General features: G+C 38.1%; 1 protein-coding gene across 1 annotated transcript in view; it reads right to left on the reverse strand.

The window, feature by feature from the left end:
* krit1 (KRIT1 ankyrin repeat containing) overlaps positions 1–15463 on the reverse strand; it is a 50436-nt gene that overhangs the window by 33068 nt on the left and 1905 nt on the right. The window contains exons 2-4 of the mRNA XM_052015413.1: positions 11351–11498; positions 5323–5482; positions 397–489 (exon numbers count right to left, since the gene is read on the reverse strand). Of these exons, the coding sequence (XP_051871373.1) occupies positions 397–489; positions 5323–5482; positions 11351–11452 (355 nt within the window). The 5' untranslated portion in view covers positions 11453–11498. The remainder of the gene's footprint in view (positions 1–396; positions 490–5322; positions 5483–11350; positions 11499–15463) is intronic.

The following is a 15463-nucleotide window of genomic DNA, read 5'->3' on the forward strand; positions in this document are numbered from 1 at the left end:
CATAAAAACATCTGTATTGTCACGTGTCACAGAAAGCAACTCAAATTATTTGAACATTGTACTGAAGGTGCCAGCCATTCTCGAAGACAATATTTACACATCTGTGCCAACTTCCACCATTTTTCAAAGATTTTCTACTAGATCTACTGGGAATATCCTATCCCAATAGCGAACAGACACCCCAAAAGCTACATTAGTAGCATGAATAAAGCAATTCTTATCCTCTCAAACTAATGCTGGAAGTGAGGAACATTCTTACTGTTGCTGCTGCAGGTTCAGAGGGAGCCTGCAAGACCGCAAAACTGAAAATAAATTCTTCTTTAGCTGACGGAGAGGCAGCCAACTATTCTCTATTGCTATATATGCCTTTGACATTATAGTATTAACATCGGATACCTTTAATTGCTGCTGGCACAACGTAAAGTGAAGCTGATCTGCAAACATTCTCTCCGTGAACAGGGAATTCTTTGATCCGCACCACACGTTTACCTTAGAAAAATGAATCACAATTTAACAAGAATAGGTTATCACCATAGCTATTGATGCATCATTGATAATTTTCCATCTGCTTTCATTTCGTTGTCACATTTTTGTCATACTTTATGTCAATATTTGTTCATGTGTTTTGTAAATACAAACTCATCATGATGTTTCAACACTCTTTGGCCACTTGACAGCATTATGCACAGTATGCAAACATCTGCAAAGACTTTTTGTGGAAACATTTCAACTTTATTTAACTGATAGGCAATTTGCTTTTCATAATACAAAGTTCATTTTCTTTTTGAAAAAAATTTATTGGGTCCCAAAGGATTACTTGAATTGGAAATCCAATAATAAAATAGCTTAGCTTATATGCCTTCCAATCAAACTATAGTAAAACTGATGGTTTAATTCACTTATGCAAGTCAAATGTTCATTTTATTGCAGGGTAAGAAGAAACTTTCCACTTGTTGGCTAGTGAACAAAGATTTAAGATATTTGGCAAAAAAAAGCTGAGGGCATGGAATGGAGAAACACAAGAACAATTTTGAGACACAAGTGATTCTGCAGATGCTGGAATCTGGAGCAACACACAATGTTGGAGGAACTCAGCAGGGCCGGCACCACCTATGAACAGAAATAAACAGTCAACATTTCAGGCCAAGACCCTTCATCAGGACTGGAAAGGAAGAGGGCAGAAGCTAGAATAAAAAAGTCAGGGGAAGAGGGCAGAAGCCAGAATAAGAAGCCCCAACCTTCTCATTCTGGCTTCTGCGCTCTTCCTTTCCAGTCCTAATGAAGGGTCTCGACCGGAAACGTCGACTGTTTATTTCCCTCCATTGATGCTGCCTGACCTGCCGAGTTCCTCCAGCATTTTGTATCAGAACAATTTTGAGGAGTTTTTTTTCATTCAATCAGCTGTTATGATTTGTGATGCATTATCTGAAGGACTATGGATGCAAATTCAGTGGTAAATTTTAAAGGGGATTTGGATATTTACATTTAATTTGTGGAAGAAGCACATATGGGACTGAGTGATAGCTCTCTGTGAGCTTGAACAGACACTCAGGGTGAAATGTCTTTTTACTGTGTATAATTCTACAGTAGTGCAGTCAAGCAAATAAAATCCTTATCAATAGGTTACGCTGACAATAATGATAGGAAATGCTCAGTTTACCAGATACTATAATTAATCACTGAAAGAGTGTGGAATCAACTTGTCATTGCTGACAATAGCATATGGCATCCACACCTACTGCAACGGGTTTCTAAATGAGCGTATTTAAGTAATGCAGCTTACTTTCAGAAGAAATTATTGTCTACATGTATAGATCCCAGATACATGTCGACAGGATCTAAGAGTACATACAGTGGTATATGAAATGTGTGCATAGCAAAGAAATATCCACAAAAGGATTTTGATGCAACTTTCAACAAAATGTCTTCAACCTGAAATATTAACTGTTTCTGCTTACACAAATGCTGCCTGACATGCTGAGTATTTCCAACATTTTCTGTATTTACTTATCATTGCAACTTTCTGCTGATTTCCAGTGACACTTCAGATATCTACTCAGTGGAACTCATTTAAAAAAAAATATAATGGAGCCAAAAAGGGCAAGACCGACACTCTCAATCCAAATAGGTTGTTTCCTGGGTGACTCAAGAAAGAATCTGAAAATATTTGACTCCTTACTTTGTTCACAGAAAAGATAAATTCATCCCCAAGGATCTGGTCATACTAGAATATATTAAATACATGACAATTACTCCCTCTCATACATTTTCTCCACTGCTGTAATTGAGCTCAGCACAACAGCAAGGATATTTGTTCTCCACACAAAGCCTTCCTCTTTCACGATGCTAGAACTTTATTTTACATTTAAATGGAAAACAGAAGGAGGTTACATTTCAAAGAAGTGATACAAGCCAGAAAGGCCAAATGACTTTCTCAAGTTCTGTAGAAAATGACAATGAGTATGAAATCACTGTTGTAATTTTGGGATTCAACATTAAATACTGAAACATGGGAAACAAATGACATGATGGAATGCAAATTATGAACAGAAACCTGAATACTGTATTTGTTTTTAGTGGAGAATAGATGACCAATAAAAGATAACTCTCCCTCTTTCAAGAAATCCTTCAGAGTCAAGGATGCTTTGCTTCCACAATTCCTTGGGTTCTGAATGACTAATGAGACCTTTGCAGGAATAGCACACACTATTATAGTGGGGCAGCTGAATCTGGGAGAGAATGGGTAGTTGGATGGTTTGGATTGTTCTACACTGCCTTTGCTATCTACTGTTGGCATTCACGTGCTCCAAGAGGGACTGATACCTATCCAGATACCTCTCTGACAATTGCAATGATCTTGGGTCAGAAATTTTCTGCTCCTCCATTTTCAGAGTTAGTAAGAATGTTAATGAGGCTTTGAAGGCATCCTTAAAGCATTTTCTCTATCCTTCTGGGAATAACTTGCCTGACTACCTTGGAGTATAGTGCTTATTTTGGGAGTTTGCTACCAGACATACAAATGACGAGACCCATAAACCAGACTTAGTAAAATGCTGATAGATTCAAATATGAAGTGGAAGACTCTATTCACTGTGGGCTTCAGTTGATAAAGCCAGTCCATAACTAAGCCAATGCTATGAACAAATGAACTGACCTGGTCAAAACATAGGAAATAGAAGCAGGTGTGGGCCATTCAGCTCATTGTGACTGCTCTGCTACTCAATAAGAATTGCTTGATTTTAAGCAAGGGTTAAAAATAACTTGGCCTCCTACTCCTAATTGCAATTTAGTGAACTCTGCTGAGAAGATAGAATTAAGATCAAATAGTTCACTTATGCTCAGTGTCCATATGAACATACGAGAAAAAGCCAATCTGCCCTGTTATTGGAAGCCACTCAGAGTATAACACACTGACACAAGACAACTATCTCAAGTGAACTAGAAAGAAAACAAAAAGAGAAAAATAATGTGCTCTGGAATAATGCATTTTATTGTTTAAATTTCAACACCAGGCATAAAATAAATTTGGAAGGACTGGTATTTCAGTATCAGACTGAAGTTCTTGTGCATAACTTCATGCTCAGGTGTACAGAATGTACAAAGTGCTCAAAGTAAACCGTGAGCTTGGCTTCTGCACTGACAGTTAAATGAAGGAGAAACACAACATACTCCCTCCTGTTTAAAATTAATAAACCACGTCAAGTCACTAACAGTTGTATTAGAATCAGAGGATAATACAGCACAGAATACCATTTGAACACAAGAATATAAGAAAATAAGAGCAAGAGTAGTCTGCTTGGCCCCTTAAGCCTGCCCCACCATTCAATATGATCATGGCTGATCTACCCTAGGCCTCATCACCTCTCCTGTGCCAGTTCCCCATAGCATTCAATTCCCTAATATTTCAAGAATCTATCTACTTCCTCCTTAAATTGCTCCAATGATCTAGCCTCCACAACTCCTTGGCTACAGAGTTCCAGAGATTCACCACGCCTTCAAAAAGTTTTTAATCACCTCAGTTTTAAATGATTGTCCACCTAATCCTGTAACTATGTGGCCTCATTCAAGATTCTCAACATTTACACTGTCTTGGCCCCTAAAGATCTTTTGCATCGTGGTGTCTGTGCCACTTTTAAAAGATCTATACAATGTGTCCCACTTTCCTACCCCCTCCCCAGAACACCATGAATGTTCACCTTTCAAGTAACTAATCTCTACAGTAAATTGTTATTAAATATGCTTCCACCACCTTTCTAGAAATGCACTCCAGAGCACAGATATTTGCTGTGCTACTAAGAAGTCCACAAATATCTTGTGCATCAGTCTACTTCCTTCTAGTATATGTTAATACCTTTCTCATTGTTCACTGCTTTTCTAAGTTTATCATTTGCAAACTCTGAGGCAGTTCTAGGTGATTCCAAATGATAATCAACACAAGGTATGAGAAAAAAAGTGAAAAGAATAAACTGGGACATGTATGGCAAAAAAAAACTGCTAGAGGAATTCAGTGGTCTGATAGGACTTTGGGACATCCCCAAGTGCTTCACAGCATAGCAGTTAGCATAATGCTATTACAGCGCCAGCGACCTGGGTTCAATTCCCACTGCTGACTGTAAGGAGTTTGTATGTTCTCCCCTTGTCTGTGTGGGTTTCCTCCGACATTCCAAAGACGTACAGGGTAGGAGCTGTGGGCATGCTATGTTGGCATCCGAAAAGTGGCGACACTTGCAGGCTGCCCCCAGCACATTCTTAGCAACGCAAAAAGACATATTTCACTGTGTGTTTCGATGTACATGTGACTAATAAATAAATATCTAATATCTAATGAATATGTGTTCAATAAAATTAAATGTTGCAGGCAAATTCTTTCCATTTTGCTGCAATAAATAAAAATTCATTTCAATTCCCCTCTTAAATATGAAAACATAAAATCACAAGTCCCAACATAAATAGGCTATCATCTCTAAATTCCATTCCAAGTCATAGTATGCAATGAGTAGGAAATAGATCACTGCTCCTTCATTGTCTGGTCAAAATCCTGGAAGTGCCTAGCTAACAGTAAATGCCTACCCAGAAAAGTAGGATTCCCTTCACTGCACAGATCGCAGTGGTTTAAAAAGACGACTCATCACCACATCCTTACAGTTGAATGAATTTTCAAAAAAATGTCAAGGTAATTAAACCAACTTGTTCAAAGAGGTATGAAGCAAAATTCTACTTTTATTCATTGTCTTAATGCTGCAACTGAATCTTTACAATTGGTGACATCAAATAATATGCAATACCTTTCATAATAAAGAATAAATTAGATTTTTGTTCTACCTTTGACTCCTTGGTTGTTCGGAAATGTAAGCTTGGTGGCTTCAACTACAAAGTCGAGTATGTCTTGCCCTTTATTTTCATCTCTTTTCAGTTTTGTTTGCAATAAAACTTTCTTCCTCTTTTTTTCATTGCCTTCATTTTGCAACTCTAGCAGCAGAATCTTGACAAAAACAAACAAGAAGTCTGAAACAGTATGTGATATGTACAATTGAACAAACATATGGAAACATGTATTTTGAAAAACTTTTGCCTTAAGAGAAACATCACTGCACAAAGGGTGGATGAAACATGTAAAGAACAATTCATCTAGTCCCTATGTGACCACAGATAAAATGCTCATTGTTACAAGGTTATTGGTTCCTTTATTGATAACTGAAGTGCACATTCTAGGAATACTAGTACCTCATATACAACTCAGGATGTATTCGAGCATGCCAGCAGAATCAGTGCAAAAGCGGCTCAGATGCAACACTGTGCTGAGAACCTGGCATGACCTCGTGCCCTCAGCTGATAGTAATAAAACAATTGAAGTGATCTCATTGCCTTGGTGCACAGTGTGGACTGATCCACTGAGGCAATGTGCATCACCTGCCTGTGAGAGATGGTTATGGCTGGGTCAAGGCGAGTAGTGCAGCTACTCAGCAGTGGGAAGTGGGGCACCGGGCCACAGGCTGGCTGGAACAATGAGTGCAGCTGCTACAAGGGACTGGCAGGGCTGAGCCACAAATTGACAGACTGCCCCACTTCTTTCATCACCTCCTGTTGAAAGTGATGGAAGCTGCTGTCTTCTCTCTCTGTTGGGCTGTGCAGCTTCCCCAAGAGTGCCCTAGGATAACAAGCTCATGCTGATCATTGGCCATAATCTCAAAGTAGGGTTGCACCACTTGTCCCAGCCCGCACAACACTAGCTCTCCACTTAAGCCACTGTATATTGCCTTGGTGGGTTATTCAACACACTGAGCCATGCAGCATTGATGTGGGAGTTCCAGCAGAGATTTAATTTACATCTGGTTCTTGACAAAGCAGTGGACAGTCCAAGTAGATGTCTTTTTTAAAAATACAAGAGGATATATACTTGTGCACTTCCAGGTTTCAGGACCAAGAGAGCTATAATGAATCAGCATTAAGTGGCATACTTGTGTTTCTAATGACTGCTCTATCACATAGGTCTGGAATGAGTCACAGCCACATCAAATACATAGTTCCTCAAAAGCATTCCATGTTGTGTTTTTGCTTACAATTCACTCTATTCAGTTTGATCAGCTTAACTTAGATATGGTTTGGTTACATTTAAGCAGATTGCAGGGAGATTTTTTTCAAACTTTACTCTTTTAAGTAACTACAAATGGCTGTTAATGCAAAACAATAGAACAGATAGAATGAAAAAGTATAAACTTGGATTTATATCATGTCTTTCGTAACCTTCCAAATGATTCGCAGCAAAATGTGTTGTTGCCTTTGTAATATATGGTAACTTGGCAGCAACTTTATGCACATGAAAATCTTACAAAAAACAATGACCACCTGGTTAAGTAACTGAGAAATTAATAATAGGAAAATTCCCAAGCTCGTCTTTAATTAATGCCACGAGATCTTTTACCTCCCTCCAATAGGGCAGGCAAAATCATTTTCAATGTTTCATCTTCAAAATGACATCTTCAATTTTGCAGTGTCAGTATTGCATTGAAGTATCAGCTTAGATTACATTCTCAAGCTTTTGGAAGGGGGCTTGAAACCACAAGTCAGAGAGTGCTGCAACTGCTGGCTAGGGGGTCACGAATCTTTGGAACTCCCTTCTTCAAAGGCGGATAGATCCAGAGTCTTTCAATAATTTTAAGACAGAGCTAGATAGATTCACTTCAGCAAGGGGTGAAAGGTTACTGGGGAGGTGGCAGGAATGCAGATTTAATGTCACAATCAGATCAGCCATGATGTCATGAATTGTGGAGCAGGCTTGAAGGGCTGAGAGGCCTTCTCCTGCTCCTAATCATATGTTCCTACATTCCTAACACTATCATCGGTATTTTTTTCAAAGACTGAAATTGCGCCATTATGTCTCTAAAACTAGAGCACAGAGAGGTTGACTTTAACCTTTATCAACTTGAGACTAACAGAGACAAAACCACATCAGTGATTCCAGCATTGCAACAGGAAGGAAGTCAACAGTGTTTCACATATTATCAGTGTACGTAGATAATCCAGAAGCACCTTCTTTTAACCATAAGGTCGGTTAACATTTGAAAATTACCAGAACTATGCAGTTCATGAGTCCTTGTTTAATGAGCCATTATTTAATAGAGTGTACATCCATCCCTCTGCCAATAAACACTTTGTCCATAGGCATACATAATAACCCAATAAGCTGGAACAGTGATAATGCTTTTCAATTTAATTTTAAAGTCCTTTAACCAAATATTGGACAGATAAAGCAGTGTACAAGGTCACTTACAGAAGTGATTTTAAACACCAAACCCCTTAGTATATCTAGTCTACCTTTCACTTTTCAGCTGGCATGTATAAAATAAGTCAAATAACTCATTTCTATGATGCAAATTTATGCAATTCTGAAAACATTTTTTTGTCCTCTTGGTATGTAGTTGTATTGCCATTTCCAAAACCTTAATATCTCATACCTCCCTTTAAATGTCCTGGAGCAAGTACAGCTGAACCACAAGGGAAAATGTCTTACCAAAAACATTCTACTACTCAAAATTGTGGTTTCAATAATACAAAATACTTCGATTTGAAAGAATTTCCTATTGTACAAAACAGTGCCAAGAAAAGAAGTGAACTAGAAATACAGTCATTATATCTGCACAGCATTGGACGAGAGGCCTGGATTGGCAAATGACTAAAAAGTATATGTATAAATGCCAAATATCAAGAAAGCCTGCAAACCTCAGCATCTTTCACTACCTATTCTTCCCAGATATCTGACTCAGTATCTTGCTGGTTTTGCAAATCTGCACTCAGACTTGTTTTGTGTCTGTCCCACATCATCTTCACCACAATGTTCAAGTCAAATTCATTCCATTAAGTTCCATTAAAGTTAAAAGATGTTCACATTTAAGATCACCTTTCTTAACTTTGCATATCACATCCGAGAAATGTTGCAAGCAACAAATAATGTTTGAAAACTTCTTCAGTACAGTACAAATTAGTTTTTCTCACAACAAAAAGATATAGCAGATTTCCATTAAAGTGAAAAGAATCCTATTTAATGTCTGCATGTGCTTAGTATATTATACCCAACCTACAAGATCAGAAGAGTATTGAAGCAGGAAAAGGCTGCCTAGCCCCTCAAGCCTGCTCCACCATCCAATATGGTTGTGGCTGATCTGCTCCAAACCTCACTCCTCTCCTGTACCAGTTCCCCAATTTTTCAAGGATCTACCTACCACCACTTTAAATACCTCCAATGTTCTAGCCTCCACAACCTCCAGGGCAGAGAATTTCAGAGGTTCATGCAAGAATTTCTATGCATCTGAGTTTTAAATGACTGCCCCCTTAGGATCTTACACATTTCAATACATTCACCTCACATTCTTCTAAATGCCAAAAAAAAGATTCACTTCTTTAGCTGTTTGTGATAGGATAATCCTCTCATCTCAGGTATTAGCATGGTGAATCTCTTTTCCACTGCCTCCAATGCTGCTATATCCTTTCTTAAATAAGGGAACCAAACCTGTACACACTACTCCAGGCATGGCTTCACTGATACCCTTTAGAATTGTAACAATACTTCCCCATTTCTAAATCCATCGCCCCTGCAAATAAAGGTCAATATGCACTTTGTTGTTTTAACAACTTGCTGACCTGGCCTGCTAACTTTTTGTGATTCATACACAAGAGCACCTGGACCCCTCAGTACTTCACTCATTTGCAATTTCTCTCCATTAAAATGATACTCTGCCTTTAGATTCTTCTTACTGAAGTACATGACCCCATATTAAACTGACTTGCCTAACCCATCTATATCCAGCTGCAGCGTCATGATATCCTCATCACAACATGCCCTTCCACTCATTTCTGTGTCGTCAGCAAATTTGGATACCTTACATTGTGCCCCCCTCCTTGATATCATCAAAAGTAAATAATTGAAGGCCAAGAACCAATCCCTGGGTACTCTACTAATTACATCCTTCCAGCCTGAAAAAGATCCATTTATTCCAGCTCTCTATCTTCTACGTGATAACCAATCCATTCTCTCATCGTGTGCACCATTCTTTTAAGTGGCACCTTGTCGAATCCCCTCTGTCAACTCTGTTTGTTATATCCTCGAACGACTCAAGCAAATTTGACAAACATGATTTACCTTTCATAAAACCATACACTGACTTGCTTAACTACTTCAATCTTTTCTAAATGACTACCTATTTCTCCTTTGATTACCGACTCTAGCATCTTGCTAAGGTTAGTCATTTAAAAAAAATCCATTAAAATGAGACTCAAAACTGATTTTAGTAAGGAGTGAATAAGTGTTAATACAATAAAATGTAAAAGGAATATCAATATTTGCACACAGACATGCATTATCTTTTTCACAATGAGTTGGAATGGATACACATGATATTGTGATGGTGATTGTAAATAAGTTAAGCAGTAAATGAGGCTATACACTGCCCAGTACAGCTGTGGGAGTTGCAGGGAGGGAAAGAGTGTTTTTTGAAGGGTGTAAATAACCTTTTATACAAAGGTAAATCAAAAAGTTTAAGGATCAAGAAATTGTTAACATTGCACATTGAAGAGTTTTTGTAAAGTGACTATAAATGTGGGAAAAAACACTGATCTAACAGATGAATATTACAGCTTCTCAGAAAACTAGAAACAAAAAGAAATGCATCAATAAAGTCAATCTGCTACTAAAAGAACACTTGCAAGCAATTAGCCTGTCGATATGCAAATTACATATACTCAAGCCTCTAGTGCTTTCAGTATCACTAATTTGTTTGTCTGTAGGTTCACATTTTAAGAACAAAAGTTGAATAACACTTGAGGGGGTTGTGCTGTATATTTTGCAATGAGAAGAATCTTTCTTCATAAGTAAAATCAGAAATTAGCACATCATTATCTATAAAAACAAAATGGCAGATTATGACACATCCAGAATGTACATAACACAACTTGAAACAGAGGCAGGACTATTCCATCAGAACATGGCTGTTCTACCTCACTCTTAACACTTCACCGTCATATCTCCATACCCCTTGATTCCCTTTGTATCCAACGATTATTGATTAGTACTTTGTACCTTTTATCAGAACTGAAGACATTCAGTTGTACAATATTTTGTTATACTGAACTACGTCTCCCATTAATCATGCTTTATGTAATTTACTGCTTTCATCTTCAGAAATTGGTACATCTCCTCCCAGCACAATCAGCCAAGCTGGATAAACTTATCTCTATCCCAAATAATAAATTTCAAATGCTGAGCCCTGCACCAATTCTTACCTGATGGGTGGGGAAGCTATTTGCCAAGTTCTTTTACCAATTCCTCACATTTATTGCCTCTCTATTCCTACTTCCTATTTCATGCCTATTGATTACCAGTTGCATGAGCTTTAACTTTAGAAAATTATTTTCATTCAGAACATTTGCAAATATTCTCTGAATATCTATATGTCTGAAATTCATTTATTTACCATTTCAGTTCTCTAATTCAATAAGTTAGATATCCCAGCCTATATGCCGGCAGATCCCCAAGAGCTATTTGCATAGAAAACATTTTTTAAAAAACAGCCTTGTGCATTTTGCTCACATCCAATATAAAATTGAGGACCATATTTACTGCTTATGGTGGAAAATCTAACCTAAGCTTGATAAGTTACTCATTTTACTCATGAAAGAGCCAAAAAGAGTTTCTATTACAACTAAAATTCATATTTGATCATTATAAATGAAGGAGCAATTCCATTTTAAAAGTAGTTAATTGTGTGAAGTAATAAATCAAGTCTTATTTGTACGTATTTACTTTTGGCATTTTATGCATTTGAAGCGTATACTTAAAAAGTAGTTATTTGCATACTTCATATGACTTTGTTCGATAGTCACGGGAATTCAAACTAGCAGCATTCTTAGGACGAATCACTGCAATGTATGTATCTTCTGGATCATTGAGACTGCCCATGGCTGCTTCACTCCATTTACTTAGCTGTAACCACGTTCCAGTTCACCTGTGGATAAAAAAACAGAGTAGAATATTGCTTTTTTTTCCATTAAAAAAGGTGGAATATCAATTTCACATCAGATGAAGATTTTAAATTGTTACCAATAACCCCTGAGACAATCACTTATGAAGATTTGTTACACTGTGAAGCAGTTTACAAAAACTGAGTTTTGGATTAACAGTAGCATTCTGGAAATCTGGAACTCATACTTTCTTCAGGTTTTTTTGTAAAATTGTCAGTTTTCCATGCATGGGTTTTGTCCAGGTGCTCCAGTTTCCTCCCATACTTCAAAGACATACTGGTTAGGACATTGTGGGTATACTATGTTAGCGCCAGAAGCGTGGCGACACTTGCAGGCTGCCCCCTGAACACTCTACGCAAAAGATGCATTTCACTGTGTGTTTCGATGTACACGTGACTAATAAAGATATCTTATCTTAATTTCCCTATGAATTCCTGGTAACCGATCATTTTGGTGCCCAGTTCATTTTATTGTTTCAAATTTAGACATTGCCATGTAGTTGCTATGTGGGAGGGAAGGGTTAAATAGATCTTAGAGCAGGATAAAATGTCGGCGCAACATTGTGGGCCGAAGGGCCTGTACTGTGCTGTAGTGTTCTATGTTTCATAAATTGTCTATTTTGTGCCACAGTATACACCAGAAGTTAAAATTTGTCAATGAAGAAAAGCATAAATTTTCTATGCTTTATATCCAGTCAGATATTTGAGCCAGAATTTTGCAGTAGTAATAATGGCAAAATAATTGCCATTTTTCATTATTACACCTTGCAGCTTTCAACAACTTTGGGATTCCTGCCATTTGTATTTTTATATGAAAACCCCCAAATGACCATTGCTTTCCCACTGATCACAGACAGATGTTACAGCAATGAATAAATGTCTATTTACTCACCATCACATTCAAAATGCAATTATGTATAAATGTAAATTCAAGTAAGTGAGATAGGATAGATTTTTCAGATGAGGAAATGCAGTTACTTGATCTTACGTTGGGCTTTGTCCAAGCAGTGCTGGAGGCTAAATGTGGAGAGGTCAGAGCGGGAGCAATAACAAGCTACTGGAAGTTCAGGGTTCAGTCTGCAATGGTGACAATGAATTTTTAAGGTGCCTGTCACCTGAATTCTCCACCTCACTCCCACTCAGATGTCCCTTACTCTTACACTGTTCCAATGAAGTGCAAGGAACAGCATCTCATCTTCTAACTTGGTGCATTAAGCCCAAAGCATAACACTGTATTCAACAATTTCAGACAACAGCCTTTCCAGTTGTGTTAGCAATGGCTAGTTCTGATGTATAATCATTAACCTAAAATGTTAACTCTATTTTTCAGTGTCCACAGTTGCAGCTTGACCTGCTGAGTATCTTCAGAATTCCCTATTTGTTTTATTTAAGATTTCTAGCAAGTGTTTTCCTTTTGTACCTTACAATTCCAGCATTTTGTTTTCTTTCCTCTCTTCTTCTCTGCTTTCATTCATCTTCTTCTATGTGCACCTCCTCCAGAGAGACCAATTGCCATTAACAAGCTTTCACCACCCTCTCACATGTAGAAAACTACTACTTGTGTCATTCGGTCCCTCTTATTTCCTTCCCGTCGCAGACATTCCCTGTGTTCTCGTCACCTTCTCTTCAACTTGAAATGCATCGGACTCTTAATTTTATCTCTGTACCCTGAAATGTTAACTCTGTTCCTCTCTCCACCTGAACTGCTGAATATTTCTGGCACTGTCTGATTTTATTTCAGATTTCCAGCGCAGCAGTGTTTTATTTTTTAAAAATGCTTTTCGATAACCAGACAGCACATATGTAAAGGCATCGGCAAAGATTCCAGAGGTGAAATGATAAGAATTTTTTTTTTGATGCTGATACTTGTCTGATAGCATGAAAGGTAGGTGACTGAAAGCTGTACCTGAAAAGATGCTGGAAGATGATAACTTAAACAATTTTAAAAGGCAATTGTTCACCTACGAATGAATGAGGAACATACAGGAAATACAGAGATATGCGCCAAGCGCAAGTACTCCATTGGACAGTTGATAAAGCAATGAGTTGAATAACTGTTGAATATCTAGAAAAGGGACAATCTCAGTGAAAACAAGTGTCAGATAGAGCTGCACCATTTTGCCCTACACTTTTTTCAGTCTTTCTCTTTGCAATGTTCCACCTCACCCCCAACAACCTACCCACAGTAATGGACTTAATCATCATAACTAAATGAAAACTACTCAACATACAGCAACTACACTCCAAAATCAAACTTACAAAAAAACCTGAATAGTCTGGCCATGTGAAAATGCAACGGCACTTGCATTTTCACATGGCCAGAGGCAAAGCTTCAAGCCATTATTAATTCAATAACCGAAGTATATGAAAGGGTAGGCCTTGCACTCAATATCTGCAAAACTGAAGTCCTCTATGAATCTTCTCTTGTAGCTCCACATTTCCCTGCAACAATAAAGGACATTAATCATATTGCAAGGGTACCTCGGAAGAGGAATTTATGGAGTACCACAGGGAATGTTTCTGAAATCACAAAATGGTACAGAACCTACCCAGCAACAGGCCATTTTAGATTTAGAAAACAGATAAGTAATATCAAAAGAAAAAGCAAGAGCTTCTATAGATATATAAATAGGAAGAGGGTAGCTAGGCCAAGAGTCGGATATTATTAGCAAGAAATAGCAGATAAGTTATAGCAAAAATCAACATCTGTATTCAATAGTAGAGGACACAAAGGGACTTGGTAAGTGCCAGACAGACAAGAAAAGTGGGCAGTTAGTTCAAAAGAACCCCGAGAGCATCTAGCTCTCCAACCAACATACAGTTCTGAATACTAATGAGGATGAGATTCCAGCAGGAGAGCATGGCCAGAGCCAACACTATAGTACCATGGTGTCACAACTGCACAGAGAAGGATGAGTAAGATCAAGAGAGCAAACATTATAGGAGATTCTATATGCAGGGAAGCAGTCAATAATTTCTGAGGGTGTATAAATTGCCTGGGGAGGGTATGTTGTCTCCCTGGTGCTATGGTTAAGGATATAACTGAGTAGCTGCAGGAATTTAAGGCTAAACAGCCAGAGATCATGTTCCATATGGGTGCCAATGACAAAGGTAGAGAAAGGAATGAGGTCCTGCAGGCAAATTTCAAGGAGTCAGAGATTAAGTAGCAGGACCTCAAAAGATAGTATTCTTCGGATTATTCTATGTCACATGCCAGTGAGTAAAGAAATAGGAGGATAACAAGAAAGATTGAGAAGAGTGTTGGGACAATAATGCAGCTTGGTTTGACACCAGACTTCACTGAGAATGGTTCTGTTGTAGACCCATTACTTAATATTACAGCTTGAAGGCTGTTCAGAAGTAAAGTGCTAGATCAAGACAAATTTTTGTGAGCAACCAAATTTGAGGAAGATGTTCCATAGTTCTTCCTGATTGATGAAGTCAAAGGCTTTAGTGTTATCAAAAGGTCATATAGAGTGATTGGTGCAGCTTTCTGTATTTTTTTGTTAATAGTTATTGCGAGGTGAAGATCATGCCTGCTTTTGCACTGTATGGACAAAATTAACATTGTGATTCAGAGAGCAGCTGTTGGGTCACTGGTGACTGAGGAAGACCCTGGTGATGACTTTTCCTGTGGCGGACAACAGGAATATGCTCTGTAATTAACATAAATGAACTTGTCTCTTTTCTTGGCGACAGTCAGGATTATAGAGGTCCCCTGGAATATACCTGTCTTCGCAGATGAGGCTTTGTGATTGAAGCTCAAAAATGGCAAGTATTAGGATTTCAGCAGGGGTAGTATGTACTCCCTTTGAGTTGGGTTAAGGACTTTTTGACTTCTTGTTGGTAAGGACTGGCAGCAAGGCTGGACAAAATAGGCTTCTGTGGGATGGAGTCATGTGCAATCATGTCATGAAAAGAGTTGCAGTTGAGATAGTCTTCAAAGTGTT

Source organism: Pristis pectinata, chromosome 5 (assembly GCF_009764475.1).
Source record: "Pristis pectinata isolate sPriPec2 chromosome 5, sPriPec2.1.pri, whole genome shotgun sequence".
Taxonomy (NCBI): domain Eukaryota; kingdom Metazoa; phylum Chordata; class Chondrichthyes; order Rhinopristiformes; family Pristidae; genus Pristis; species Pristis pectinata.